The sequence below is a fragment of the Rhinoraja longicauda genome, chromosome 22 (assembly GCF_053455715.1).
Source record: "Rhinoraja longicauda isolate Sanriku21f chromosome 22, sRhiLon1.1, whole genome shotgun sequence".
In the NCBI taxonomy this organism is placed as follows: domain Eukaryota; kingdom Metazoa; phylum Chordata; class Chondrichthyes; order Rajiformes; family Arhynchobatidae; genus Rhinoraja; species Rhinoraja longicauda.
Window position 1 is genome coordinate 36193296 of NC_135974.1, and position 27792 is coordinate 36221087.

Sequence of the window (27792 nt, forward strand, 5' to 3'; positions counted from 1 at the left end):
AAGGACGGCTGGGGTAGAAGGAGCACGCCTGACAGCAATGTGGAGGAAGTAACTGCTGTTGCAGCTTTAAACCAGTGCTGGAGTAACTCAGTGGGTCAGGCAGCATCTCTGCAGAGAAGGAATGGGTGATGTTTCAGTTCGAGACCCTTCTTCAGACCCGAGAGTAATGTGTGCAGTTAAAATGGTGGCACAGTTTAAATCCACCTCAGGCTTCAGATCTAGTCAGCTGCAAGGATCAGGTTGTAGATTGGAAACAAAATCATTAAAAATAAACTTTGGCAGGCTAGCAAGGATTAACTAATCAATAAGCATTGCAGTACTATTACCTCTATTAGTTAGCACTTAACTTTGTTGCATTCAGGAATAAGAATCAAGTTATTTACTTCTTTGCATGTTGCCACACAATCCATTATCCGTGGTGCTTTCAAATGTTACCTGCTGGGAATCTAAAATGCAGTGGTACTGTAAAAAGATTACTCCTATTAAAGTCCAATAAAAACCTTACAAATGTTAATTGTAATACAGTTCTTCCAACTAATAGGATAATAATTAAACAACCGACTTAATTGCACAAGTCCAACTCCCGGTATGTCTCCCTTATGCCTACTTAACATTCTCAACTAAACTGAAGTACCTTAAATGCTGAAACAACCTATGTGCATAAAATTTCAAACCTCCAGACTGAGCCTCATCTACTTAGTTTCTGGTCTAATTAGAATGAATGAAACTCCCAACTGAACTAACAGACTGGCTGGATATAAGAGTCATTTCTGGCAAACAGGTTCACTGAGAAAAATAGCAGCTGCAGTCCTGAGTTTTGAACTCTGTAAATATTCAGAACAAAGTCATTATACCTGTCTGTATTTATATTAAAAGTATTCTGTGCCACCTGTTCTCACTTAATTCAATGGATTCACTAACTGCTGAATTACAAACCAGTATACATATTAAAGAATCAAGTAAATAAGGGCAGGAACATTTTCATTTCCATATTCTTCACGACATGATGCTTTAACTCCAGATAATCTTCCTGTGGTAGAGACATGGACAGTCTTAGTAAAATGTTCTCTGTTAAATCCGTAGTTCCCACGCTAATGCTGGGAATTCTACTTGGTGGTCCTTCCAAAACCCTCGCAAACTCATTAAAATCAAAGAAATGTTTGCTCCGAGGCAAGTTGGAATGTGAACGAGAAATCTTTGGAGGCAAAGGATCTACTGCTTGTGTTTGTAAAGAGGCCGCACGATCAAAGCTACCTTGAAGTAGTGACTGGACTTTCTCTGGAGCAGCAGAAACTGAGGGGAGAAACTGACAGAAGTTCATAAAACTATGGCAAGCACAGAGAGGGTAGACAGTCAGAATCTTTTTCCACAGAGTGGAAACGGCAAAGATTAAAGGGCCTTGCTTTAAAGTGAGAGGGGCAAAGTTTAAATAAACTGCGTGGGACAAGTCTTTAGACAGAGAATGTTGAATGTCTGGAATGTGCTGCCAAAGGTGGTAGTGGCATTTAAGAGGGTTTTGGATAGGTACTAGGAATGCAGGGAATGGAGGGATATGGATCATGCGCAGGCAGAAGGGATTAATTTGAGATCAAGCTCTTGTGCCAAAGGTTCTTGTGCTGTACTATTCTTTAAATCAATCCTCGTGTTGAAGATCACATTTGGCTAGTTTGAGTTGTCGATTCATAGAGTGAAACAGTGTGGAAACAGGCCCTTCGGCCCAACTTGCCCACACCGGCCAACATGTCCCACCTGCCTGCGTTTGGCCCATAATCCCTCCAAACCTGTCCTATCCATGTACCTGTCTGTTTCTTAAACGTTGGGATAGTTCCAGCCACAACTACCTCCTCTGGCAGCTCGTTCCAAGTTTTTTCAAACAAATTCATACCTATGTTGTCATGACATTGTAAATTTTGATTGATGAACATGTGAATGTCAGTAATTCCAACTCACGACTGTTCCTAGCCCTTTCCACTTCAAAGGTAAATGATGCTGCATGATTTTGGTGTAAGGTGAATAAAGATGTTGCGTTCATGGTTTAATTCATGTTATCTATCCAAACCCCATCAACCTCAAATGACATGACAATATTTAAGCCAAATGTACATCACTGACGGCTCATTTCTAGGTGTACCTGATGAAAAAGTGATGCATAAAGAGGAAGCATTAATGTCAGTAGCATCAGAGGCACAGGTCTACGTGTAGAATTTATTGGCTCTGGCTATGGATCCACCCACATCAAAAATGACATGATTATTAGTCACCTGAGCAACGCCACCTCATCTAACATATAATCCATGGCTTTTCTGTGCAGGATTACAGGGGGATAAAACAGTCAATCGCTGAGGAACTCTGCTGTCAAAACCCTGAACGCTGCATATCCCTGACTCACCTCCATCTCCAATAATTATATTTTACCCCTCTGCATCTCAGGACATTTAATCTTCTTTCAGCTCCAGAAGGTTAATGTTTTTCAGTAAAGGTAGATGGAACTATGAGGGGGAAGAGCAGGCTAAATGTTTTTTTCATTTAAGTACTTTCAGAACAGTCAGTCTCAGGTAGATAGCTTTCATTTTAACTGTCACTAAGACCGTTTATACGATCATGTCATTTTGAAACGGGCGTTATTCTAATTATCGTGGACCGGATTTGTGTAATCGTGCAGAAAAGCACAAGGAACAGGCTCTTCGGCCCACAATATCCACACCAGTTAATACCCCACTTGAAAAAGCAGTCGTGAAAATTTGATATAACATTAAGAATGAATGTTTAATTAATTTTCAAACATTCACACCTATGAGGTCATGACAATGCAAATTTTGATTAATGAACATGTTATTGTCAGTAATTCCAGCTCACGGCCGTTCCTAGCCCTTTCCACTTCAAAGTTAAGAAATGTAACCTGCATATCTGCAAAATGAATGAATATGTTGCATACATGGTTTATATCAATCCAAATTCCACTGACCTCAATTTAATTTTCAAAGTATAAACTTTTCTGTTTAGTTCTTAAAAAGAACTCTAATAATGGGTATAATCCATATGAAGGCACAATCTCATGTAAGACATTACTTTTAAATAATAACAATACGTGGAGTGTTGTAGTATAGGAATCCCACATGCCCGCTTCGAATCGTGCATGTTTGATTAGATGACCCCCTCGTTTTCTTCAGCTCTGAAGTTTGTGGACCTTATCTGTGAAGCCTGACAATGGGACAACTCTCTCGAACCAGAAATTGACCTCTTTTGGACAGCTTCCAATGACAGGAACATCCTTAAGGACAGGACCAAAACTGTGCTGAGAATCGTTGGTGTGGCCTCACCGTCATTGCAGCCCAGTGCTGGACTGGTCCACGTTCTGACATCTAACTAGCTGTGCATACATTAAAACATGTTCGTTTGCAACCTACCTATGACGTTTGCAGCAAATATAAAATCAATCCAACTTAGTTTATGCAGTTACACTTCCACCTTGCATAAAATCAATTTAATATCGTTGTATACGAATGAAATGCAGATGCTGGTTTACACCGAAGATAGACACAAAGTGCTGGAGTAACTCAGCGGGTCAGGCAGCATCGTTGGAGAAAAGGAATAGGTGACTCAACAAGGGTCTGAAGAAGCTTTCTGGCCCAAAAGGTCACCTATTCTTTTTCTCCAGAGATGCTGCCTGACCTGCTGAGTTGCACCAGCATTTTGTGTCCATCTTCATATCGCTGTAACCAGATGAGGAAGCTTTTCCCCGACATAGTATTGATGGTAGTGATTAGCAGCAGAGGGTAATCAATAAGGTCACAATGTCCCTACCATTGCTGAGGGAGCCAGCCTGCAGTCCTCCTCCAATGGTGCTGTAACCACGGTAGGTGTAATTCAGGCCTCCGTTGATGTACATCTGATCCTGTGAGTAGGTGCTAGTTGGCAGTGGGTACGCGCTGTGTGGGACCAGCGCTGCCTCCCTGCCTTGCTGCGTCTGCTTGTCTAGTGCAATCGGCTCGTCCTGCAGAGAACAGCACAGTCAGCAAATCCCAACACACACACACACACACACACACTCAGAGTGTTGGAGTAACTCAGCGGGTCAGGCAGCATCTGTGGAGAACATGGATAGGTGACGTTTCACAGAGTGCTGGAGTAACTAAGCGGGTCAGGCAGCATCTGTGGAGAACATGGATAGGTGACGTTTCACAGAGTGCTGGAGTAACTCAGCGGGTCAGGCAGCATCTGTGGAGAACATGGATAGGTGACGTTTCACAGAGTGCTGGAGTAACTCAGCGGGTCAGGCAGCATCTGTGGAGAACATGGACAGGTGACGTTTCACAGAGTGCTGGAGTAACTCAGCGGGTCAGGCAGCATCTGTGGAGAACATGGATAGATGACGTTTCACAGAGTGCTGGAGTAACTAAGCGGGTCAGGCAGCATCTGTGGAGAACATGGATAGGTGACGTTTCACAGAGTGCTGGAGTAACTCAGCGGGTCAGGCAGCATCTGTGGAGAACATGGATAGGTGACGTTTCACAGAGTGCTGGAGTAACTTAGCGGGTCAGGCAGCATCTGTGGAGAACATGGACAGGTGACGTTTCACAGAGTGCTGGAGTAACTCAGCGGGTCAGGCAGCATCTGTGAAGAACATGGATAGATGACGTTTCACAGAGTGCTGGAGTAACTCAGCGGGTCAGGCAGCATCTCTGGAGAACATGGATAGGTGACGTTTCACAGAGTGCTGGAGTAACTCAGCGGGTCAGGCAGCATCTGTGGAGAACATGGATAGGTGACGTTTCACAGAGTGCTGGAGTAACTCAGCGGGTCAGGCAGCATCTCTGGGGAACATGGATAGGTGACGTTTCGGGTTGGAACCCTTCTTCAAACTGATAATTGCTCCTGTGCTGTCATGACATCATAGGTATGAATTTGTTTGAAAATTAATTAAAGATTAATTCTTAATGCTGTATCAATTTTTTACTGTGCTGGTACAATGTACCGACACCTCTAAAACGTCAATAACTAGATTTTCATTTTATCATTTTAATTTCTACTTTTTAGTTAATTTAATTTAGTTTATTATATTAGAAGTTGATATGGATCGTTTCCGGGCAGATATCAGTTTAACATGACATCATGTTGGGAACAGACATTGTGGGCCGAAGGGCCTGTTCCTGTGCTGTACTGTTCTATATTCTAATCAAAACAGGAGGGGGGGAGGAGAATTAATGGAAATACAATGTTGATATATGGAGCTTGATTTTTAATTGATGTGCGTATTGCACCTTTGTGTCTACAAAGCATTGGTAATGGGGTCACTTTCCACTCCTCAGTAGCTGTGATGTGTAAAATGGGTCACTATTTGACAATGGTGCCATTAGTCAATCCTCATCCTTTAATGTCTATCCACTCTGGAGGTGCAGGCTGGAACCCAATGATACGTACATCAACCTGCCTGTGTCAACAGAGGCTACCAGTGCTTCTGTCAGCTAAGTGCCCGAGATTGCAATATCAGTGAAAGCTGCATTTGGAACTGCTGCGCTACAATGCTGAGAACTATATTCTGCACTCTGTATCTTCCCCTTCACTCGACCTGTTGTACTTGAGTTTGACCTGATTGTACTTATGTGTGGTTTTATCTCATCTGATTGGATCGCATGCAAAACAAACCTTTTCACTGCATCTTGGCACACGGGACAATAACAAAGCTCACATTTCAGCTTCTCATGGTACTTTGATGTCCCTCTATTTCAAGTTCCTTCTATTGTTCCCATCAGTGATTCGTGACTCGTCTCCTTCTGGCTGATTGTCCATTTACCACCACCCTTTGTATGAAGAGGCTGGCCCTCGGCTTCCTATTAAACCCGACCCATATCCCTCTAAACCTGCACCTGTCTAAATGCTGTTATGCTACCTGCCTCAACTATCTCCTCTTGTCCTCCAGCAGCTCGTTCCATACACCCACCACACTTTGTGTGAAAATGTTGCCCCTCAGGTTCTTATTAAATCTTTCCCCTCACCTTAAACCTATGTCCTCTGGTTCTTGGTTCCCAATGCTGGGTAAAAGACCATACAAGGTTAACAAACCTTCCCGAATGTGGCACTATCTACCTCATTGGAGCCCCTTGGAGTATCTTTGATTGGACTATCTTTGATTGAACTTTACCTTACACTAAACGTTATTCCCTTAATCATATATCCGTACACTGTCGATGGCTCAATTGTAATCATGTACAGTCTTTCCGCTGACTGGTTAGCACATATCAAAAGCCTTTCACTGTACCTCTGTACACGTGACAATAAACTAAACTCAAACTTAATGCAAGATAGACACAAAAAGCTGGAGTAACTCAGCAGGGCAGGCAGCATCTCTGGAGAGAAGGAATGGGTGACGTTTCGGGTGGAGACCCTCCGTCTGAAGAAGGGTCTCAACCCGAAACATCACCCATTCCTTCTCTCCAGAGATGCTGCCTGCCCTGCTGAGTTACTCCAGCTTTTTGTGTCTATCTTCGGTTTAAACCAGCATCTGCAGTTTCTTCCTACACATTGAAACTTAATGTGGTCGTCCAGATGTCCTGAGTCAGTCAATGAAGAGCAGCTGCCCTCCCTTGTATTCCAGCCCGACCCAGCCCTTCCCCACTCATCCTACCCAGCCCTACCCAGCGCTTCCTACCTGCTGCTGGTAGGATTCCAGTCGCATTCGCTTTGCAGCTTTCCGGCTTTCACTCTCACATGCGGCAGCCAGAATGTTCTCAGCCATCGCTGAGGTGAGGTGTGGAGGGGTGGGCCGTGCCTGTACAGGAGGAAGGGTGGATAAGTTAAACACTGACGAGCACTCAGTCAATATGATTCATCCACCAAGACTACGCCGACCATCGATCACACGATCACACTGGTTCCACATTATCCCACTTTCTCATCCACTCCCTGCACTTTGGGGGCAATTTACAGATGGCCAATTAACCTACAAACCTGCACGTCTTTGGGATGTGGAAGGAAACCGTAGGACCCAGAGGTCACGTGGTGAATGAGCAAACTTCACACAGACAGCGCTCGAGGTGAGAATTGAACCCGGATCTCTGGAGCTGTGAGGCAGTGGCTCTACTGGATGCACCACTGCGACGCCCAAATTGTGGGACATTGGGAAAAAGACCTGTTCAATCATAAGAAAATAACTGCAGATGCTGGTACAAATCGAAGGTATTTATTCACAAAATGCTGGAGTAACTCCGCAGGTCAGGCAGCATCTCGGGAGAGAAGGAATGGGTGACGTTTCGGGTCGAGATCCTTCTTCAGTCTGAAGAAGGGTCTTGACCCGAAACGTCACCCATTCCTTCTCTCCTGAGATGCTGCCTGGCCCGCTGAGTTACTCCAGCATGTTGTGTCTACCTTCGATTTAAACCAGCATCTGTAGGGTTTTTTTCCTATACATCCATTTAACAGTCGAGGCAAAGTACGTTTAATTAGACAAAACTCTGTGACCACAGCAATGACACACAGCTTTGTGTTATTCACATCCAGAATGACACATTCTCCACTTTGTGCAGAGCACCAGAACATCCACACAATTGGGGACGTGGCTGTGTTCTGCAGCTGCGGCTCACCGGCAGTCTCTCTGTCTTTTTTTTGTTTTTTGTCTATTGTCATCGTTTAATGTACGTTTTGTTCTATTTTTAACTCTGTGTATGTGGGGGGGTGGTGGGGGGGTTGGGGGAAACCTTTTTTTCTAATCTCTTCCTCAACGGAGATGCGACCTTTACCGTGTCGTATCTCCGTTCGCGCTACGGCCTAACATCGTGGAGTCGGCTGCCTCCAGCTGGGATCGACCTTGAAGACTCCGGTCGCAGGGCCTGGACTTACCATCTCGGAGGCTTCGGCCGTGGGCCCTGCAGACCGCAACATCGGGAGTTCGCAGGTCCCTGGCTGGCGACCGGTTTTTGGGAGCTCCAGCCGTAGCAGCTTCGACCGCCCCGAAGCGCGAGGTACGATCGACCCGCCCGTAGGCCCTTCATCACCCTGCGTGGCTCGGCCGCAGCACTTTCCATCGCCCGGTGGGGGCTCAGGACTTTCATCGGCCTGCTCGGCTCGGCCCTGGGACTTTCCATCGCCCGGTGGGGGCTCAGGACTTTCATCGGCCTGCTCGGCTCGGCCCTGGGACTTTCCATTGCCCGGTGGGGGCTCAGGACTTTCATCAGCCTGCTCGGCTCGGCCCTGGGACTTTCCATCGCCCGGTGGGGGCTCAGGACTTTCATCGGCCTGCTCGGCTCGGCCCTGGGACTTTCCATCGCCCGGTGGGGGCTTCAAAACGTTGGGAGCCTCGATCACCTCGTGGCACCACGGGAGAAAAATGAGGAGGAGATAAGACTTTGCCTTCCATCACAGTGAGGGTATGCCTAGAGCAATCACTGTGATGGTTGTTTGTGTAAAAATTGTATCTGTGTGTCCTGTGCTTTTTGTTGTCTACTGCCGGACCCTGACGTGAGAGGACGCTGGCGTTGTTTATTCGCCGCTTTTCCGTTAGGATAGTTTGTCTGTCTGTTTTTATGTTGATTGTTTTTGTAAAGCGCTTTGAGCACCTGATAAGGCGCTATATAAAATAAATGAATTATTATTATTATTATTATTGTGCCACTAACTGGTTACAATACGGCATGTCATTCGCAAGTAGGTGTTGGGGAAAACAGTTAATGTTCATATTTACAAGTGTTCAAATAATTGGTATCAAATCTGCATAGTCTGTTGGGCAGGGAGATCGGGAACGGTTTGTAGAATTATCATTAAAACTTTCAGCACAACATCTAGACCATTTATGATGAAATGTGCAGACTCAGAGCTCAGAGAATGAGAACACGGTGAATGAAGATGCTCTCTGAATGCCTGGTGTCCATGAATCAGATCCCACGCTCTCCTTTAGTAGAGGTATTGCATTGCTTTAAATGCATTGATACCAATGTTAATGTAGGAAGAAGGGAGAATGCGTTTACAATTTTTTTCATGTATTTTGTGCAACTTTCAGTCATAAGGCCATGTGACAGGAGCAGAAGTAGGCCTTTCGGCCCATCTAGTCTACTCCATCATTCAATCATGGCTGATCTATCTCTCCCTCCTAACCCCATTCTCCTGCCTTCTCTCCATAACCTCTGACGCCCGTACTAATCAAGAATCCATCTCTGCCTTAAAAATATCAATTGATTTGACCTCAACAGCTTTCTATGGCAATTAATTCCACAGATTCACCAACTCTGACTAAAGAAATTCCTCCTCATCTCCTTCCTAAAGAAACGTCCTTTAATTCTGAGGCTGTGACCTCTGGTCCTAGACACTCCCACCAGTGGAAACATCCTCTCCACATCCACTCAATCCAAGCTTTTCACTCCCACCCCCTCCCCTGACATCAGTCTGAAGAAGGGTCTTGACCCGAAACGTCACCCATTCCTTCTCTCTTCAGATGCTGCCTGTCCCGCTGGGTTACTCCAGCATCTTGTGTCTACCTTCGACACTAATTCTTTGTTTTGCTGTTTTATTCTGGACTATTCCTTTTATTCCACTTCTTCCTTTATCCACAATCTTTTGAAGTCACAGCACATTCTACACCCTCCACCCCTAACATGTTCTTGCGAAAATTCCTCCCTCCTGTCTTTGTTTAATCTTGCTTTAACTTCCATATTTTTAATATTCAGGCTCAATAACTGACAATGACTAGTTTCCCATTTAAATTTAGTCATATATTGCAAAGATGAACTAACTTCCACTCTATCATATCTTCAGCATATTTTAAATCTCTTTACAGTCTGTGGGTTAAAATCAGAGAGCACGATAGCGTGATGTTTTTTTTTCCCCATTTCACTTACCAGTTATCCAGTGGTGAAATCGTAAATCGGTTTCAGTTTTGTTCCACAGTCTCATCCTCAATGAGAAATAGATGAAAACTGCCCGCAACTCATTTCTAATAGGGCTCTTCCAGACAGCTGGGATTTTAATCCCATCAGTCTGAACTGGATTTAAACCTAGGCCACCAAGGTAAAAATAATAATGTCTAATCCAATGCACCACACAGATCTCAGAGTTCAATTTAAATGCAAACGCAACGATGAACTATAAGACTACTTAATAACCTACAGCAGTACAGAAATACTGATGCTGTAAAGCATGTGTCAAAATAAAACAGACCCTACTTGCAGTTATTGCCGTTCATGTTTGAAACATACAGGAGCACAGAACATTTTCTTACATCTAAAATGACTGGCTTGCTGTTTGACGTGCCATCTTTCAAATAGGATGGGATGTATTTTTTAAGTAAATACTTGGGAATAAGCACCTTACAATAAAGATTGATGAGAGAATCAGGCAGTCTTGGAAGTGTTAATGGAGATTGTAATGTAAATGGCAAATGAAATCTTGAAATTCCTCATTTTAATGAATCCCAAATGTCGCCGGCACATCCCCAGAAGGGTCAGAGATATCACGCAGATTCCCACTAATCAGTCCTCCAGTACTTCTCCTGAAACTAATCAGCTTGCCATTTGGAGCTTAAATCTCAGCTCCAGGACAAATGTTATCGTGTAGGATGCTGCTTCAGCAGAGTGTAATTTTATGGACATTTGGTGATGCTGTGACAAAGCAAACAGATTGACTCTTGTAAAATTAGTTGGAAAACTTGTTTGAAAGAGGAATTTCAAAACATGACGTGAAGGTACCCACGACTTTGTATCTCAAATATCCAATAGTGGGAAAGGACATTGAGGATATTTATGTAGATAATTCCTTAAATTATCTAAAAAATATGTTGCAAAAAAAAAGTTATACGTGACACATAGAAATGCCTAATTGTATATTGATGACACTTTGAATGTGAATCTGAGAAAGTAAAGCTCCTGATTTAACAGCTGGTGTCTACAAAATGAGACATCAATCATAAGTAATAGGAGTAGAATTAGACCATTCGGCCCATCAAGTCTACTCCACCATTCAATCATGGCTGATCTAACTCTCCCTCTTAACCCAATTCTCCTGCTTTCTCCCTGTAACCTCTGACACCTGTACTAATTAAATGGGATTGAATCATTTTGGACTAATTTCTGAGCATATTGGTGGGATAGTTTAGTTTAGTGTCACGTGTAACTGAGGCACAGTGAAAAGCTTTTGTTGCGTGCTGACCAGTCAGCAGAAAGACAAAACATGATTACAATCGAGCCGTTTACAGTGTATAGATACATAAGGGAATAACGTTTAGTGTGCAAGGTAAAGCCAGCAAAGCCGGTCAAGGATAGTCCTAGGGTCGTCAAAGAGGTAGATAGTAGTTCAGCACCGCTCTCTGGTTGTGGGAGGATGATTCAGTTGCTTGACAACAGCTGGGAAAAAACTGGCCCTGAATCTGACAGATAATTAAGCTTAAGGTAGGCACAAAATGCTGGAGTAACTCAGCGGGACAGGCAGCATCTCTGGAGAGAAGGAATGGGTGACGTTTCAGGTCGAGACCCTTCTTCAGACTTAATGGGTGACATTTTGGGTCGAGACCCTAATTAAGTTTTGTGTTCTTGGTATCCAACTTGATAGGGCATAATCTACCAGCTCCGATGATATGTGCACACCGAGGTTTGGATGGAGCCCGGGAGTCTGGCGACAGCATGTGTACCCTGTGGCTGTGCCACTGTACTGCCCCTGGTGCTGGTTTGTCTGCAGTGTGGGGCCTCTCTGTGAGCAGCACCCAGTGGTTACACAGGGGCCATCGTGGCCCCCTTGGGTGGGGCCCTCTGGGCAAACACAGCGGCTCACCTCAGAGGAAGGAAAGCCCGGAGTCCGCCTCACCCTCCAGCAAGTGCGCTTCCTGCTGGCCGATGGCGGAGCTGCAGCACCGACTGTAGACATGAAGAAGTTGGAGGCCCCCTCTTCCCTGTCCTCCTGCCTGAAGGAGGAGGCGTGTAGGCGCGATGTCTGCAAGTGGAAACAGAGAAAAGGGAGGGCAGGATAAATGGAGAAGAGACGTGCACACACCCTGGCATGAAATTAAAATTAAGAAAAAGGGTCTCGACCCGAAACGTCACCCATTCCTTCTCTCCAGTGATGCTGCCTGTCCCGCTGAGTTACTCCAGCATTTTGGGTCTACCTTTGATTTAAACCAGCATCTGCAGTTCCTTCCTACACATGAAATTAAAATGAATGGTTTCACATTAATCCTCTAGTTCCTCCAGCAATGTGTTTTGCTCCAGATTCCAGGGTCTGCAGTTTCTTGTGTCACCTTTTGACAACTGTGTGCTTTGTTTACTTGTCCAGATCCTGATTCTATGTAGATAATTCCACAACTTCATACTGACTTAATTAACAAATTACTACGCGTGACTGCACTGTTTCAGCCTGGGAGTCCTGGACTGAATCACCTGTTATTATATTGTTCTGTTGTTAATGGTTCTGGCTCCAAATGTAAGGATTTTACACTCTGGCTAAAACCCAAAGGTAAACTTTCCAGATCCATTTGGATGTGTTCCAGGAAGACCAATAGATTTATTTAAGAGTTGCTATTAGCTGCATTAAACCTGCCATGTGATCATAGCACTCTATTCAGCAAAGTTTTGTCAGGTCAAATTCCATCTCCATCTCAACGAACTTTCAGATTGAGAGCTTCCCCACATGACAAGTCATCACTCTCAAGGGCATGTCCAATGTGAGGTACGAGACTAGGGTTGCCAACTTCCTCACTCCCAAATAAGGGACAAAAGGTGACATCACCACCCCTCGCCCCACGTGACCTCACCCAGCCAGCGGCCACGTGCTCCCGCTCCACCAATGGCGGCCGCACGGGCCGGGAGGCAGGTTGCTACGCAACCTCTGTTAGGAGGCTCCCGGGCCTCTGGACTTACACTGTCTGGGCCAACAGCGGCCCCTGGGCCTAGTGTTCGGGCCTACAGCGCCCCCCCCGGGCCTAATACGGGACAAGGGCGGTCCCGTACGGGACAAACCAATTTAGCCCAATATCGGGGATGTCCCGGCTAATACGGGACAGTTGGCAACCCTATACAAGACTCTTCTGTATCTTCAGTTGGCTTAATCTTCATGCTGATCTAAGTGTCAGACAGCTGAGAAGCCGAGGCCCAGGCCTGGCGGGCCGGAATCTCGCAGGTCGGAGGTGGAGCCTCGTGCGCCGACGAAGGCCGCGGTCATCGGTGCCTGGGTCTGCGGAGCCTGCGGTCATCGGTGCCTGGGTCTGCGGAGCCTGCGGCTGGGGGCCCGGGTCGGGGCCACGGAGGTGTCTGGAGGGGGCACGGCAGCGATAGTGGAGAGGTTGGTGTTGGCGGTCGATGGTGAGTAGACTATACTAACAGGATACGCTGAAACCCACGGACACTCCGAGTGCCTCACCAGCTCGATGCCGTTTTTTTTCATCCGTCTGCATGACTTGAGGTACGTGCGGAGGCGTTTCCGGGCTCGCTCTTGGAACTCGGGGAACTGCCGGCTGCACGACTCGATGATGGCCTGAATCTTCTCTTTGGGCTGCTTGGAAATGGGAACCATTCGGTCCAGGTTCTCATCCACAAACAGCCGCACGAACATCTGTTGAGAAATGAAGATATTTAAAAAGAGTCAGAGACTTGGAAGTTGCAAGATAGCGCCGGAACATAGCGCCTCTCTGTGTGCTGTAGACAATAGACAATAGGTGCAGGAGGAGGCCATTCGGCCCTTCGAGCCAGCACCGCCATTCAATGTGATCATGGCTGATCATTCTCAATCAGTACCCCGTTCCTGTCTTCTCCCCATACCCCCTGACTCCGCTATCCTTAAGAGCTCTATCTAGCTCTCTCTTGAATGCATTCAGAGAATTGGCCTCCACTGCCTTCTGAGGCAGAGAATTCCACAGATTCACAACTCTCTGACTGAAAAAGTTTTTTCTCATCTCAGTTCTAAATGGCCTACCCCTTATTCTTAAACTGTGGCCCCTTGTTCTGGACTCCCCCAACATTGGGAACATGTTTCCTGCCTCTAACGTGTCCAACCCCTTAATAATCTTAGACGTTTCGATAAGATCTCCTCTCATCCTTCTAAATTCCAGTGTATACAAGCCTAGTCGCTCTAGTCTTTCAACATATGATAGTCCCGCCATTCCGGGAATTAACCTAGTAAACCTACGCTGCACGCCCTCAATAGCAAGAATATCCTTCCTCAAATTTGGAGACCAAAACTGCACACAGTACTCCAGGTGTGGTCTCACCAGGGCCCTGTACAACTGCAGAAGGACATCTTTGCTCCTATACTCAACTCCTCTTGTTATGTGCTGTTCGCAACTTGCCTCTGTTGTACTCACGGATTGCTTGATTTGACTGGACAGCACGCAGTAAAGAACGTTTAATTGTCATGTACACCAACAACAGAACATTGGCAGTCTTATTAACAGGCCCGGAGATACACACATTTAATTAAAACAATAATAACTTTCAACAAGTTAATAACCATTGCAAAAAACTAAATCGGTAGTGCAAAGACATAGTCCATTGAAGGTCATAGGTGCTCAATACGTTTTTCACTTACAAAATCATGAGAGGAATAGATCGGATAGACGCACAGAATCTCTTGCCCAGAGTAAGGGAATCATGAACCAGAGGACATAGGTTGAAGGTGAGGGGGGAGGGAGATTTAATAGGAACCTGAGAGATAACTATTTCACACAAAGCGTAGTGGGTGTATGGAAAGAGCTGCCGGAGGAGGTAGTTGAGGTTTGTACTAAATCAACATTTAAGAAATATGTTGTTATTTTCTATATTTCCTGCTTACCACATTCCTACTTTTCTTTCTTACTGATGTCAGGATAACAGGCCTGTGATTCTCCATTTTCTCCCCTCCTCCTTTCTTGAATAGTGAGGCTACATTTCTATTCCAACCTGTGAGAACTGTTCCCGAGTCTGTGGTATTTATGTAGATGTGAACCAGAGAATCTACCATCCTCACCAAATCCTCTTTCAAAAGCTTGCGATGCAGATCAACAGGTCCTGTGATTTATTGGCCTCGAATTCCATGAATTTATCCAATACCATCTTTATAGCATTGATTCACTCACGTAATGGCACTCAGTGGTGCAGCTGGTAGAGCTGCTGTCTCACGCGCCAGAGACTCGTATTCCATCCTGACATCGGGTGCTGTCTGTGTGGAGTCTGAGCGTTCTCCCTGTGACTGCATAGGTTTCCCCCGGGTGCTCCAGTTTCTTCCCACATCCCAAAGATGTGTGGGTTTGTAAGATAATTGGCGTCTGTAAATTATCCGTCGTGTGTAGAGAGTGGATGTGAAAGTGGGATAGCGTAGAAGTAGTGTGAACGGATGATCGATGTTCGGCGTGGACTTGATGAGCTGAAGGTCCTTTCCATGCTGTAACTCTAAATTAAACTAAGCTATAATTCACACATATCTGGGACCCTTCAGAAGCCATGGAATAGTACTGATGTTCATACTTTGCCATAACTGCATTCAGTTTCAACACTTTTTTATTCTATGCTTCTTGTGACACATTAATTTCTGAGATAAAATTGCCCTATTACTGACTCTTTGAATTTTTTCACCTGTGGCTTCTTACATGAATATCAAACATTAAAAAAATGATAGGCACTGTTCTTACTCAGTTTGAATTACATTCTGGAAAATGCTGTTGAACTTGCTGAGAGATGCTGACATGAGTGATGAAACAATCCTGACATTATTCTTCAGAACCGCGGTGGCAAGTCAGCAAGCCACTTAACGGTACGGCAACGCAGCTCCAATCAACTGGGATTGCAGCTGGAATGGAAACCAGGGGCTTTGTCAAATTGGAACTGAACTTCTTAAACTCCAGATACGAGCCAAGAGAAGCTGGTGTGAAGCCAGGTAGTGGTTCAGCTCCATTAAAATAGGCTCAGTTTATCTAAGCGCAGCCAACATAAATCACTGCTGTGGCTCAGTCCGTGTAAACTAAGTTTGGGTGGGCCAACTAAAGCAGAGGAAGTTAGTTGTCACTTAGATAAATTCAGCTCCATTTAAGGACAGTAAACTCACAGAGAGACCAGGAGTGGTGCACAGTAGTCAAACTGATATAAACCAGCATCTGCAGTTCCTTTCTGCACACTCTCTTTGGCTTTGTGGTTCCAGATAGAACCGAAACGTTACCCATTCCTTCTCTCCTACATTTTAAGGCAGTGAATTCCAAAGCCATATCACCCATTGAGGTAAAAATGTTCTCTCTGGTTTCTTTAATCCTTACACAAGTTATTTTAAACTGCATTCCTTGTTTTTGACTCCTCAGCTAAAGGAAATGATATCCTGTCTGGTAAGGCCTTTCAAAATTGCATAATCTTGATTTAAGTCTGCCCTCTAAGTAAATACCCCATCATATATCATATCATATCTATACAGCCGGAAACAGGCCTTTTCAGCCCACCAAGTCCGTGCCGCCCAACGATCCCCGTACATTAACACTACCCTACACCCACTAGGGACAATTTTTACATTTACCCAGCCAATTAACCTACATACCTGTACGTCTTTGGAGTGTGGGAGGAAACCGAAGATCTCGGAGAAAACCCACGCAGGTCACGGGGAGAACGTACAAACTCCTTACAGTGCAGCATCCATAGTCAGGATCGAACCTGAGTCTCCGGCGCTGCATTCGCTGTAAAGCAGCAACTCTACCGCTGCGCTACCGTGCCGCCGTACCGTAACTCTACCGCTATCTTGTCTTTCCTCAGGCACAGTTTTCCAGACCCAGCATCACATATGCAGATAGACACAAAAAGCTGGAGTAATTCAACGGGACTGGCAGCATCTCTGGAGAGAAGGAATGGGTGACGTTTCGGGTCGAGACCCTTCCTCAGAGACGATTCCTTCAGTTGTTGTTTCCGTAACATATTGGTATTAGAGGCGGGGTTGTTAGCCCTGTGCTCAACCCCCAACCTGGAGGACCAGTGGATCGCTCTTCGTCTCGTCTCTACACTTCCACCTGTCCAGCATGGGAAGCCCTAACAGGAGACGAATCTCCCGCTGGCACAGCTCTAGGGGTCACTGAGACACACGAACTCCCCGACCACGACAAGGTTGCAATCCAACGGGGAGACAAGTCAGACAAGGAGAGAAGATAAATCCTTCAATACTGCTGCAGTTTTTTTTGTGTATATTTTTGTATATATTTTGTCAAATATCCGGGTCTTTCATCTTCTTCTACGGGCTATCATGCACAAGGCAGTTACTGATAGTCATGTATTAGTGGTGTAGTGATCTTAGAGGTGTAGAAAATCTCAAGGGGAATAGAGAGGGTGAATTTCTCCCAGGTTCCCAATTTTTTGTCAGGCTTCCCTTTTTCCCCCTAGGTTGGGGATTCAAGAACCAGAGGGCATAGGTTTAAGGGGAGAGGAGAAAGCTGAGGGGGTAATATTTCGACATAGAGGGTGGTGGGCATGTGGAACAATCTGTCATGAGCTCTTTTTAAGAACCAACACTTTATTCTTACATTGAAAGCCTTCAGTCGCTCAGGATCCTTTCCCTCGGAGTCATTAATCTTCTCATTGTCTTCATGGTCGTCATGGTCATCATCATCATCGTCTCCAGCTCTGGCCATCGACAGGTCCTCAGGACAAGTCCCCAGAAGCTCATTTCTCCCAGAGTCATAACCTCCTGAGCTGTAGGGCGGAGACTGGAACAAAAATACAAATCATTAGACTGGTCTTAAATATCTGAAGGAGTGACACCCACTGGTCTCAACAGATATCTTGTCCAAAGGTATGATCTCCCACCATTCATCAATAGATCCTGATTCCATTCGGCATATACTGCTTTTCAATTACACAATGGGATCTGTACCCAGCATATGCAAGGAGCTCTTCAGTATGTGCAAATGTATCAAGTGTCCAATAACGTATTACTTGCTTTGATCACAATGTCAAAACCCAGACACAAGTGGAACATAGGCGCTATAAAAGTGAAAAGCTTTGGTGCACCCAATGACTCTGCTAGTTGGTGCAAGTCTCCGAACATTTCAGTTTGAACATAAATCAGCTGAAGTAGAGGAGTAACGTAGTGGGACAGGCAGCATCTATCTAAAGAAGGGTCTCGACCTGAAACGTCACCTATCCATGTTCTCCAGGGATGCTGCCTGACCTGCTGAGTTAGAGCCATAGAGTCATAAAGTGATACAGTGTGGAAACAGGCCCTTCGGCCCATTTGCCCACACCAGCCAACATGTCCCAGCTACACTAGACACACCTGCCAACATTTGGTCCATACTCCACCAAACCTGTCCCATCTATGTGCCTGTTCAACTGTCTCTTAAATGTTGGGATAGTCCCTGCCTCAAATAACTCCTCTGGCAGCTTGTTCCATACATCCACCACCCTTTGTGTGAAAAGGTTACCCCTCAGATTCCTATTAAATCTTTTGCCCTTACCCTGGTCCTCGTTTCACCTATTCTGGGCAAGAGACTCTGTGCATCTAACCAACCTATTCCTCTCATCATCTTATACACCTCACCAACGCCTTATACAACTGCAACATGACCTCCCAACTTCTATACTTAGTACTCTGATTGATGAAGGCCAATGTGCCAAAAGCCTTTTTGACTACCCAATCTACCTGCGACTCCACCTTCAAGGAACCATGCAGCTGCACTCCTAGATCCCTCTGCTCTACAACACTCCCCAGGTCCCCACCATTCACTGTGTAGGTCCTGCCCATGTTAGACTTCCCAAAATGCAACACCTCACATTTCTCTGCATTAAATTCCATCAGCCATTCCTCAGCCCACCTGGTCAATCGATCAACATCCTGCTGTAATTTCTCAGAACCATCTTCACTATCTGCAAAACCACCCACTTTTTTAAACTCCAGCATTTTGTGCCTTTCCTTGGTAAACCAACATCTGCAGTTCCTTGTTTCTACAAAGTACTGGAGTAACTCAACACGTCAGGTAGTGTCTGTGAAGGTGACGTTTTGGGTCAGGAACCTTCTTTAGACTCAAAGGAATTTTTAAATACAGTCTCATCAGTTATTTTAAAATGTCTTCATGGACAGCTAACGGTACATCTAAACAATTTGTTGAATGGTTTCACTGATATCTATTTGATTCTCACATTAAAGAACGTAATAAATGTAATAAAAAGGAACTGCAGATGCTGGTTTACACCAAAGACAGACACAAAATGCCGGAGCAACTTGGCAGGTCAGGCAGCATCTCTGGAGAAAATGGACAGGTGACTTTTCGGGTCGGGACCCTTCTTCAGAACATTCAGTTTCATAACCATCTGTCCCTTGTGTTCATTTATCTTCAGGGATTGAGTTTAAGTAGCTTTTATCCACGGGCCTGTATGTATTATTGTGATACTTCAGCTTTGCCTGTGACTCTTTTATACTGTTAGATGAAAATAAGGACTTCTCTGAACTGCAAGCCCTAAATAAAAGTAAGTGAGGTTAGTGCTGTAGATTTCTTCTCCTCTTTACAATTTTCTCAATAAATGTTAAACGAGCTGCAATCTGGCAGCAGTTACAGAGTAGATGTGACAATGGTAACTTCAATTCTGCAGGTCATATACTTCACTGCAGCATTCCATCAAAATGTAATGACTTTTTTTGCCAAAATTGCTGGTTACTTCAATGACCAGTCCTTGCAGTATCGAGGGTGTTAATCTCAGGTCAATATCTCTGACTCATTTCTGGGTACCTGAGTCTCGGTCAGACTATAAGTAGACCAGAGCCTTGTATCTAAATTACAGCTGTCAGAGATGCTAGCACGATAGAGTTTAACCTCTTCTCTCGTACACTATTTTCACTACACAATATTGTCCTTTGCAATGTTCCAAATCACGGTAACCGTACATAAAGCCTGTGTGTTTTTCACTTACTGTCATGCAAATACTTCAGCATTTTGTCTGCCAGTGGTGACTTTTGGGCTTTTTAAAAAAAAAACAACGTTTCTTCTAAAAACCTGAGGCGAAACGGAACTAAACAGACAAAGACTGCATTTGCTAATAAAGATAAACCAAATTCTACTGCAAAACTGGTGCTTCTTTCATTACATCATCTTGGTTTTTAGAATTGAGTTTAGTTTGATGTCACGTGTACCGAGGTACAGTGAAAAGCCTGTGTTGTATGCTAACAAGTCAGCGGAGAGACGATACCCAATTACAATCGAGACACCCGCAGTGTACAGATACATGATAAAGGGAATAACGTCTAGTGCATGATAAACTCCAGTAAAGTCTGATTAAAGATAGTCCGAGGGTCTCCAGTGAGGTAGATAGTAGCTCAGGACTGCTCTAATATAATTGTATTATAGCTTCATTTAACTACAATTCATAACTTTTGAATATAATATTACTGTTAATAAAAAATCACAATCAGTGTTAGCATTAAACACAACCAGTAATCAGTAGGCAGTTGGCCAATTTCACAGCACAGGTGTACATCCTACTCGAGAGTCCGGGGGAAAGATGCATTAAGGGCTTAAGCCCCAACATGATACAAAATAAACTCCACTGTTTCTTAAAACACTTAAAATACAGCCAACTGCTCCACCGGCTGTGACACCAGAGTGCAGAACGATTGCTACATTCAACAGCACCACATTCTCCAAGTTTACCATTACAAAAGTTAAAGCAGGTGGTTTATTACAAAGAGTAACAGACCCAGAACCTAACACAATGAGTTTCTGTTATGAATTGCAGCTTCTGAACCGGAACCAAGACGAGAGGAAGCTGAGAAGTACCACAAATCTCTGGAGGCTAACAGCATAACAGCAGAACTTCCCAAACAGGATGGTACATCATCTTTAATGGCTGCTATGTATTTATGGTAAATTTGAGTGAGGCTATTATTGTCCATCTTTTTGTTGTTGTTGGTTAATACAGTACTATTTTTAATGACAGGAGTGTTAATTATTTTATAAGAAGAGGAGACCTTGTAGAGGTTTATAAAATAATGAGGGGCATAGATAGGGCGGATGGTCTTGGTCTTTTTCCAAGGGTTGGGAGGTTTGAAACTTGACCAGGTAGGTTTAAGGTGACAGGGTAAATATTTAAAGAAGATGTGAGGAGTAAGTTTTTCCACATAGGGGGTGATGAGTTTGGCTTTAAGTTTATTATTGTCATGTGTACCGAGGTACAGTGAAAAGCTTTGTTTTGCATGTTATCCAATCAGATCCGATAAAACTATACTTATATACAGTCAAGCCAAACTCAAGTGCAAGAGGTAAAGATACAAAGGGAAAGATACAGAGTGCAGAATATAGTTCTCAGCATTGTACTGCAACTAGTTCTTGAGACAAAGTCTAATGTCCACAATGGAGTAGAGGAGATTTGGGACAGTACCCTGGCTTATGGAAGGGCTGCTCGGAAGCCTGATAACAGAGGGGAAGAAGCTGTTCCTTAGTCTGGCTGTGCACGCTTGCAGGAGTCTGTATCTTCCGCCTGACAGGAACCGGAGGAGAAGGAATGACCGGGTTGGGACAAGTCTTTGATTATGTTGGCTGCTTTTCCGAGACAGCGTGAAATGTAGTTGGAGTCAATGATGGGAAGTCTGGTCTGGGTGATGGACTGGACTACATCCACTACTCTCTGTAATTTCATGTAGTCTTGTGCAGAGCTGTTCCCAGAACAAGTTGTGATACAACCCGATGAGATGCTTTCTAGTGTCACCCTCCAGTTCAGCTGCAACACGCCCCTCTTGTACACATCACTTCTGCCCCAGAAGAGATCCCAATGGTCCAAAATCCAAATCCATGTGCCCAGCCCCAACTCTTCAGGCATGCATTCACCGGTTCTATCCTCTTATTCCCGACTCACTAGCACTGGGGGCAGCCCAGTGATCACTACCCTCGTTCTTCTGGCAACTTGCTATTGCTGACTTAGGTCATTAGGTCATACGGAATAGGAATAGAATTAGGCCATTCGGCCCATCAAGTCTACTCCACCTTTCAATCACGGCTGATCTATCTCCCCTTCCCAACCCCATTCTCCTGCCTTCTCCCCATAATCTCCGACACCTGTACTGATCAAGAATTGCCATTGCTTCATGGCAGTTCATTGGGCAGTGGATTTTCTTATGCCAATGCCAATTCACTTGAATTTTCTTAAGGAATAAGAGGAGGAGGAATGGAGGGTTGCCAGATAGTTGAGGTTGAACCACAGTATAACTGTTCACAGCTATTTCCTTTTCACCAACTCACTGACAGTGTTCCTTGAGAATTGTGAGAAATGTGTCATGGGCTCGGATTCACCAGGGAGCACATGAAAACTTGTCCTGTGTTTTAAGTTGGAACCGTTCCTTTTCAGCATAGAGCTTACTGCTGGTAGCTGTGAAAATTACTTCAATTCTGTCTATTTATTCCTTTGGACTGCTGGAAGTACTAAACTGGGCAACCATCTACACTAATCTCTACATCATGAAGTCTATAAAGTTAGATGTTCTTTACTGGCTGCTCCACTACTTACTGCACTCTTTTCTAGAGACCCACAATTAGATCATTTTCATTTAGTGTCACCCGGCATCTCCTCCCTCAGCCTTGACACTGACTACCTAGAACAGTACAGCACAAAGTATGTGCTGAAACTCATGCTTGCTTGCACATCATCCATATGCCTCCATTCTCTGCCTATCCATACTTCCTATAAGAAGCGCTAAAATCAGTTTCATTGAACAGACAATTCTGTCACTGAACACACAAACCCATCTCGCAATCAGCATTCAAATCGATGGCATCTTTAAATTGATCAGACATAACATTTTGTCGCATGGTGCACTGAAGAGTGATGGAACGCTGTTGTTCATTGGCTTTATTAATTTCATGATATGAAGAGGATGTTTTAGTAATGGCTTCAAAGCTGAACCATTTATCGTCTCTACTGCACAATTGTGATGTTAGGAAAGCTCTTGTGGAAATAAAAGGCAGTGTATTCCAGGTAGGAAAACTATTGTAAATTCATTGCCTTTTGACAAAGTGCTTTCCCACTTTCAGATGTGACAGGAATAGATTGATACATCTATTTCGATTATGTAAATATTCTTAAACGGACTTTTAGTGTCAAAAAGCATTGACTGTGGAGTGTCAAGTTAAACTTTCAAAGCCGTTTTTAAAACGTGCATAACTGGGAGAGTGTATGTGCGCATTTCATGAAAAAGGATTGGATTGGTTTTCAACTTTTCTGCACAAAAACATGCTTCGTGTATGGAAAATTGGGCACAAAGGCGAAGTGTTGCAATTACGCACAGCGTGTCTGTTGCTTGGCATTTACCAAATGAGCCAGTTTCATGCACATCACCCTTTTGACTGTCATTTGTGAGATGCTGCTTTGTAAGTCACTAGAAGGCATGTACCTCGTTGGGACTAAATGTTAATGAAGCAGTGTTACTGTGGCAAACTTGTCAAGGGCTTGTTCCAGCAGTATGTGCTCATTGCTGTACACCAAGCAGAGGAACATGACTTTATTAACTTGCCTGGTCACAGATGTTGACCATTCTTGTTTGTCTTCATTGCAGTTATCAAATACATGGTAACCCAAATTTCACTGTACCTTAATTGGTACATGTGACAATAAACTGACTTTGAAACCTTGAATGTTGAATACATTTTAAATGTAATATTGCTTTTATTTTTCCACTCCCATGTAACCATTTTTAACACATAACATTTAAAAGATATTTGGACAGGTACATGGTTGGAAAGGTTTAGAGGGATATGGGCCTAACACAGGAACATGGGGCTAGCGTAGATGGGACATCAGGGTCAGCATGGATGAGTTGGGCCAAAGGGTCTATTACTGTATGACTCTATGAATCAATAGCATTCAATTTTGTTTCTATCTAAAATCAAACCGTAGAAATGCCTTTGTCGTTGTGAACGTCCGCTAGATCATGATGGCATGTGAGTTGTGATCCTAATCAATGGGTCCACTGCAAGACAAGTCATGTCAAGAGCGCTTAATTGTCGTACCTACTGGAATTGTCAATTGGCAATGTAAAAACCAATCTATTTAATATCAGTTTCATATTGATCTACATGACTTACCCCAAAGTTAGACGGATGAGGAGACCAAGGAAGGAGAAAGCTGGAGGCCAGGAACAGCCTGGGACTTGTCTGGAACAGCTGGAGTGCAGACTTTGGAAATGGCGCCAAAACATGGCACTTGCATGAGGGCCTAGTAAACTATTTCTATACACTTGTTCATCGAGGATCAGGGATATGGCAATACTCGACTGGATTCTTTGTAAGAAAAATAATTTCACTGTGTTAGCACTTTGCAAATGTGCCAATAGAAGCAACATTGCACCACCAAAAAAGAAAGTCTTGTAGAAATGCTTACAAATCTTCCCATATTTGTACATTGTTTTCAATTCTTAAAGAATAATCATTGGGGTATATTTCAATGCACTATAGACAAATGCAGTAGCCGTTTCAATCTGAAGAGCATTTCCGGAATAGATATCAGCAGTCAATGTACTCCTACTCCATCAAGGCAAGTTAAATTGGACTGTACCTTACTGGCATATTCTCTTGTCACATCTAGCTTGTTCAATCTAACATCTGAAGAGCCTTTGCCCATGTATTTGGCGCGGATTCGTTGTCCGTCGGTGCTTCCATTGTCCACTTGAGCAGGTTGAAAGCGCTCGCTCAGGTTGACGGGCTGCTCCTCTGGACTGCCACTGTACTCCAAGCCAGTGGAGCTGTTCCCATTCACCTCCACCAAGGTGCTGCCTCCTTGTGCACTGTTCGATGTCACCGGGTTCAAGGTTGTGGAGCCATTCCCACTGCAACATTCTGAGGAGGAGTCATCTGGCAATGAAAACAAAGTGAGTATCGTCACAACAGTCCATTCAGAAAACACTGATGCACGGATGGGCTTTAGTCTAGATTAGTTTATTTGCTAGATTCATCATGGTAACAGCCCATTGAATCCACACCACCCAATTGATCAGCAGTTCTATATTATCCCATAGAGTGGATGTGGAGAGGATGTTTCCACTCGTGGGAGAGTCGAGGACTAGAGGTCATAGCCTCAGAATTAAAGGACGATTTTCTTTAGGAAAGAGATGTGGAGGAATTTATTTAGTCAGATGGTGGTGATTTTGTGGAATTCTTTGCTACAGAAGGCTGTGGAGGCCACAAGTCAGTGGATATTTTTAAGGCAGAGATAGATAGATTGTTGATTAGTACAGGTGTCAGGGGTTATGGGGAGAAGGCAGGAGAATGCGGTTAGGAGAGAGAGATAGATCCACCATGATTGAATGGCGGAGTAGACTTGGTGGGCCGAATGGCCTAATTCTGCTCCTATCACTTATGACCACTCCCATCACACTCTGGGCAATGCCCAGAGGCTAATTAACCTACAACCCTATACGTCCTTTGCGATGTGGGAGAAAACTTTAGCATCCAGAGAAAATCCACTTGGCTACAGGGAGAACGTGCCAACTCTACACCGACAGCACCCGAGGTCAGGATCGAACCTGGGTCTCTGGCGTTGTGTGGCAGTGGTTCTACCAGCTGTGCCACCAACATTTCTTCTGCTGTTTTTCCCTAAATCAGCATTTCTGATAGAAAAATATTTATAACAAAGAATGCAACCTGCCATCGTTTCATTTAAAATAACTTGAATGGTCATCATGGCACACGGGATACCAGGAATTCCACAACATCCCACATTCAGGTAGCAAAGCTTGAAACAGCTCCTGGAAGTCCCACATGGCAAGATTCCAATCCATTGGCGGAGGACGTCAGGGGAGAGGTAGATGATCGACTGGGGATTGACTGCAGCAATAATGGGGAATGTGGCAACAGTCATTATCCTAGGATTGAGGACTCCACAACGGGAGGGCATAGGCTTAAGGTGAAAGGGGAGAGAGCTAAGAGGGAGCTCAGGAGCAACCTTTTCACACAGAGGGTAGTCCGTATCTACAATGAGCTGCCCAAGGAAGCTGTAGAAGTGATTCAGTTACGACTTTTAAAAGATATTTCGACAGATGCACGGGTTGGAAGGGTTTAGAGGGCTAAAGGCCAAATGCAGGCAAATGGGATTGGCCTTTGTTTGGCATGGACAAGGTGGGCCAAAGGGCCTATTTCCGTACAGTTCCATGACTCGATGAATGGGACCATCCACACAGTCTATCTGTGACTGATATAGAATTGGGGGGCCAGATATAAAGTGCATCCTTCCTCTCAGCACTATACGTTACATAACACGCTTGGATTTACTGGTAGGTCCAGGGTCATAAGGTCATAAGGAATAGGAGAAGAATTAGGCCATTTGGCCCATCAAGTCTACTCCGCCATTCAATCATGGCTGATCTATCTCTCCCTCCCTAACCCAATTCTCCTGCCTTCTCCCCATAACCTCTGAGACCTGTGCTAATCTCTGCCTTAAAGAATGAATCCAGATACATTGTTCACAGGCCCAGAAGTCCAGAGCACACTAAACCCCATGCAGTGCAGCAGAACGGTAGTTCTTTACCGCACTGTCCACAAGCTTGCAGCATCACCCAGCTCTGTTATTTGCAAAAGTCACAGGATATCATCAAGGTAACCAAATATGCGGAAAATTAAATTAGAAAATGCAATGAAGCAAAGAAACGAGTTTTGTGTATTTTGCATAATTTAAGTAATGCATGGGAGTAGGATTTAATGGTATGTTAAGAATACAAATACAGGCAATTCCTTTACCCTCCAGTTAAATGTTTGCATCTTCGCCAGATACAAAATGATTAAACATTACTGTCGCTGCCTGGTGTTCTACTGCTCACACACTTCTGCATTCCCCTCAGTGATTTCATGCTATGTAGTGTCACCAATCTCCAGAGACCTTCCCGGAGGGAGTTATGAATACGAATTGGAATGTAAAAATAAAGGGAAATAAAGATGTTTACTGTTATTCTTCCTGCTCAATCATAAAATACCCCTCAACTGAAAATGATAAACCTTTTAACATCCATATATAAACTCCAAACTGTTTTCCTTTACTAAATAATATTCTGCATTCTCAGGATACCGTACAATCCAAAAAGTACCATCCACTCATTATTCTTTCTTTATATAGCTTTTGTTTGAACTGGTAACATTTTCATGCCATTTTGGGTAAGAGACACAAGTAAATGGTGCTATAGTTAATGAAAAAAACCGTTGGACTTGCTGAGCCTGGTTTAGTATGCACATATAATGAGTACTCTTTGCATACAATACCTGGACAGGAAGCTCACTGACAAGACCCCTGTCTATTAGGGAACCTACATTAATTCCATCTCAAATGGGGATGAGAATGGGCAAACAAACATGTTGCTTGAAAGGGTATGGATCATGTGTAGTTTATCTTTGCATTATTTAGTTTAGTTTCAAGATGCAGCGCAGAAAAGGGCCCTTCGGCCCATCGAGTCCGCACCGACCAGCGACCAGGACAATTTTACTTTTTTTTAAAATTATCACCAAGCCAATTAACCTACAAACCTGTATGTCTTTGGAGTGTGGGAGTATACCGAAGAGTTTGGAGAAACTCCACGTAGGTCACGGGGAGAACGTACATACTCCTCACAGACAGCACCAGTAGTCAGGATGGAACCCGGGTCTCTGGCGCTATAAGACAGTAGCTCTCCGCTGTGCCACCGTGCCGCACTGATCAGCACATACATTGTGGGCCAAAAGGCTGTTCTTGTGCTGTTCTATGTTCTAATGAGCTTACGCAAGTCGGGTTTTTTTAAACCTTCCATGGAAGCTGAGAATCTTACCACAAAGATAAAGAGATCATTTTTAATGCAGTATAAATTTTGTTCATTTTAGCTTTGCACAGAATAGTAAGCAGTTAAAAAGCCTATTAATCCCCCCAAATATTTTAATATGTA

General features: G+C 44.2%; 1 protein-coding gene across 7 annotated transcripts in view; it reads right to left on the reverse strand.

The window, feature by feature from the left end:
- Positions 1–27792, reverse strand: part of nol4lb (nucleolar protein 4-like b) — a 148842-nt gene that overhangs the window by 9695 nt on the left and 111355 nt on the right. For all 7 annotated transcript variants that reach the window (XR_013548741.1, XM_078419159.1, XM_078419158.1 and 4 more), the window contains 6 exons: positions 24447–24742; positions 17435–17617; positions 13333–13524; positions 11752–11910; positions 6650–6769; positions 3805–3994 (listed from right to left, as the gene is read on the reverse strand). Coding sequence is in view for 6 of the 7 variants with exons in the window: in XM_078419159.1 (XP_078275285.1) it covers positions 3805–3994; positions 6650–6769; positions 11752–11910; positions 13333–13524; positions 17435–17617; positions 24447–24742 (1140 nt within the window). In the remaining variant the exon portion in view is untranslated. The remainder of the gene's footprint in view (positions 1–3804; positions 3995–6649; positions 6770–11751; positions 11911–13332; positions 13525–17434; positions 17618–24446; positions 24743–27792) is intronic.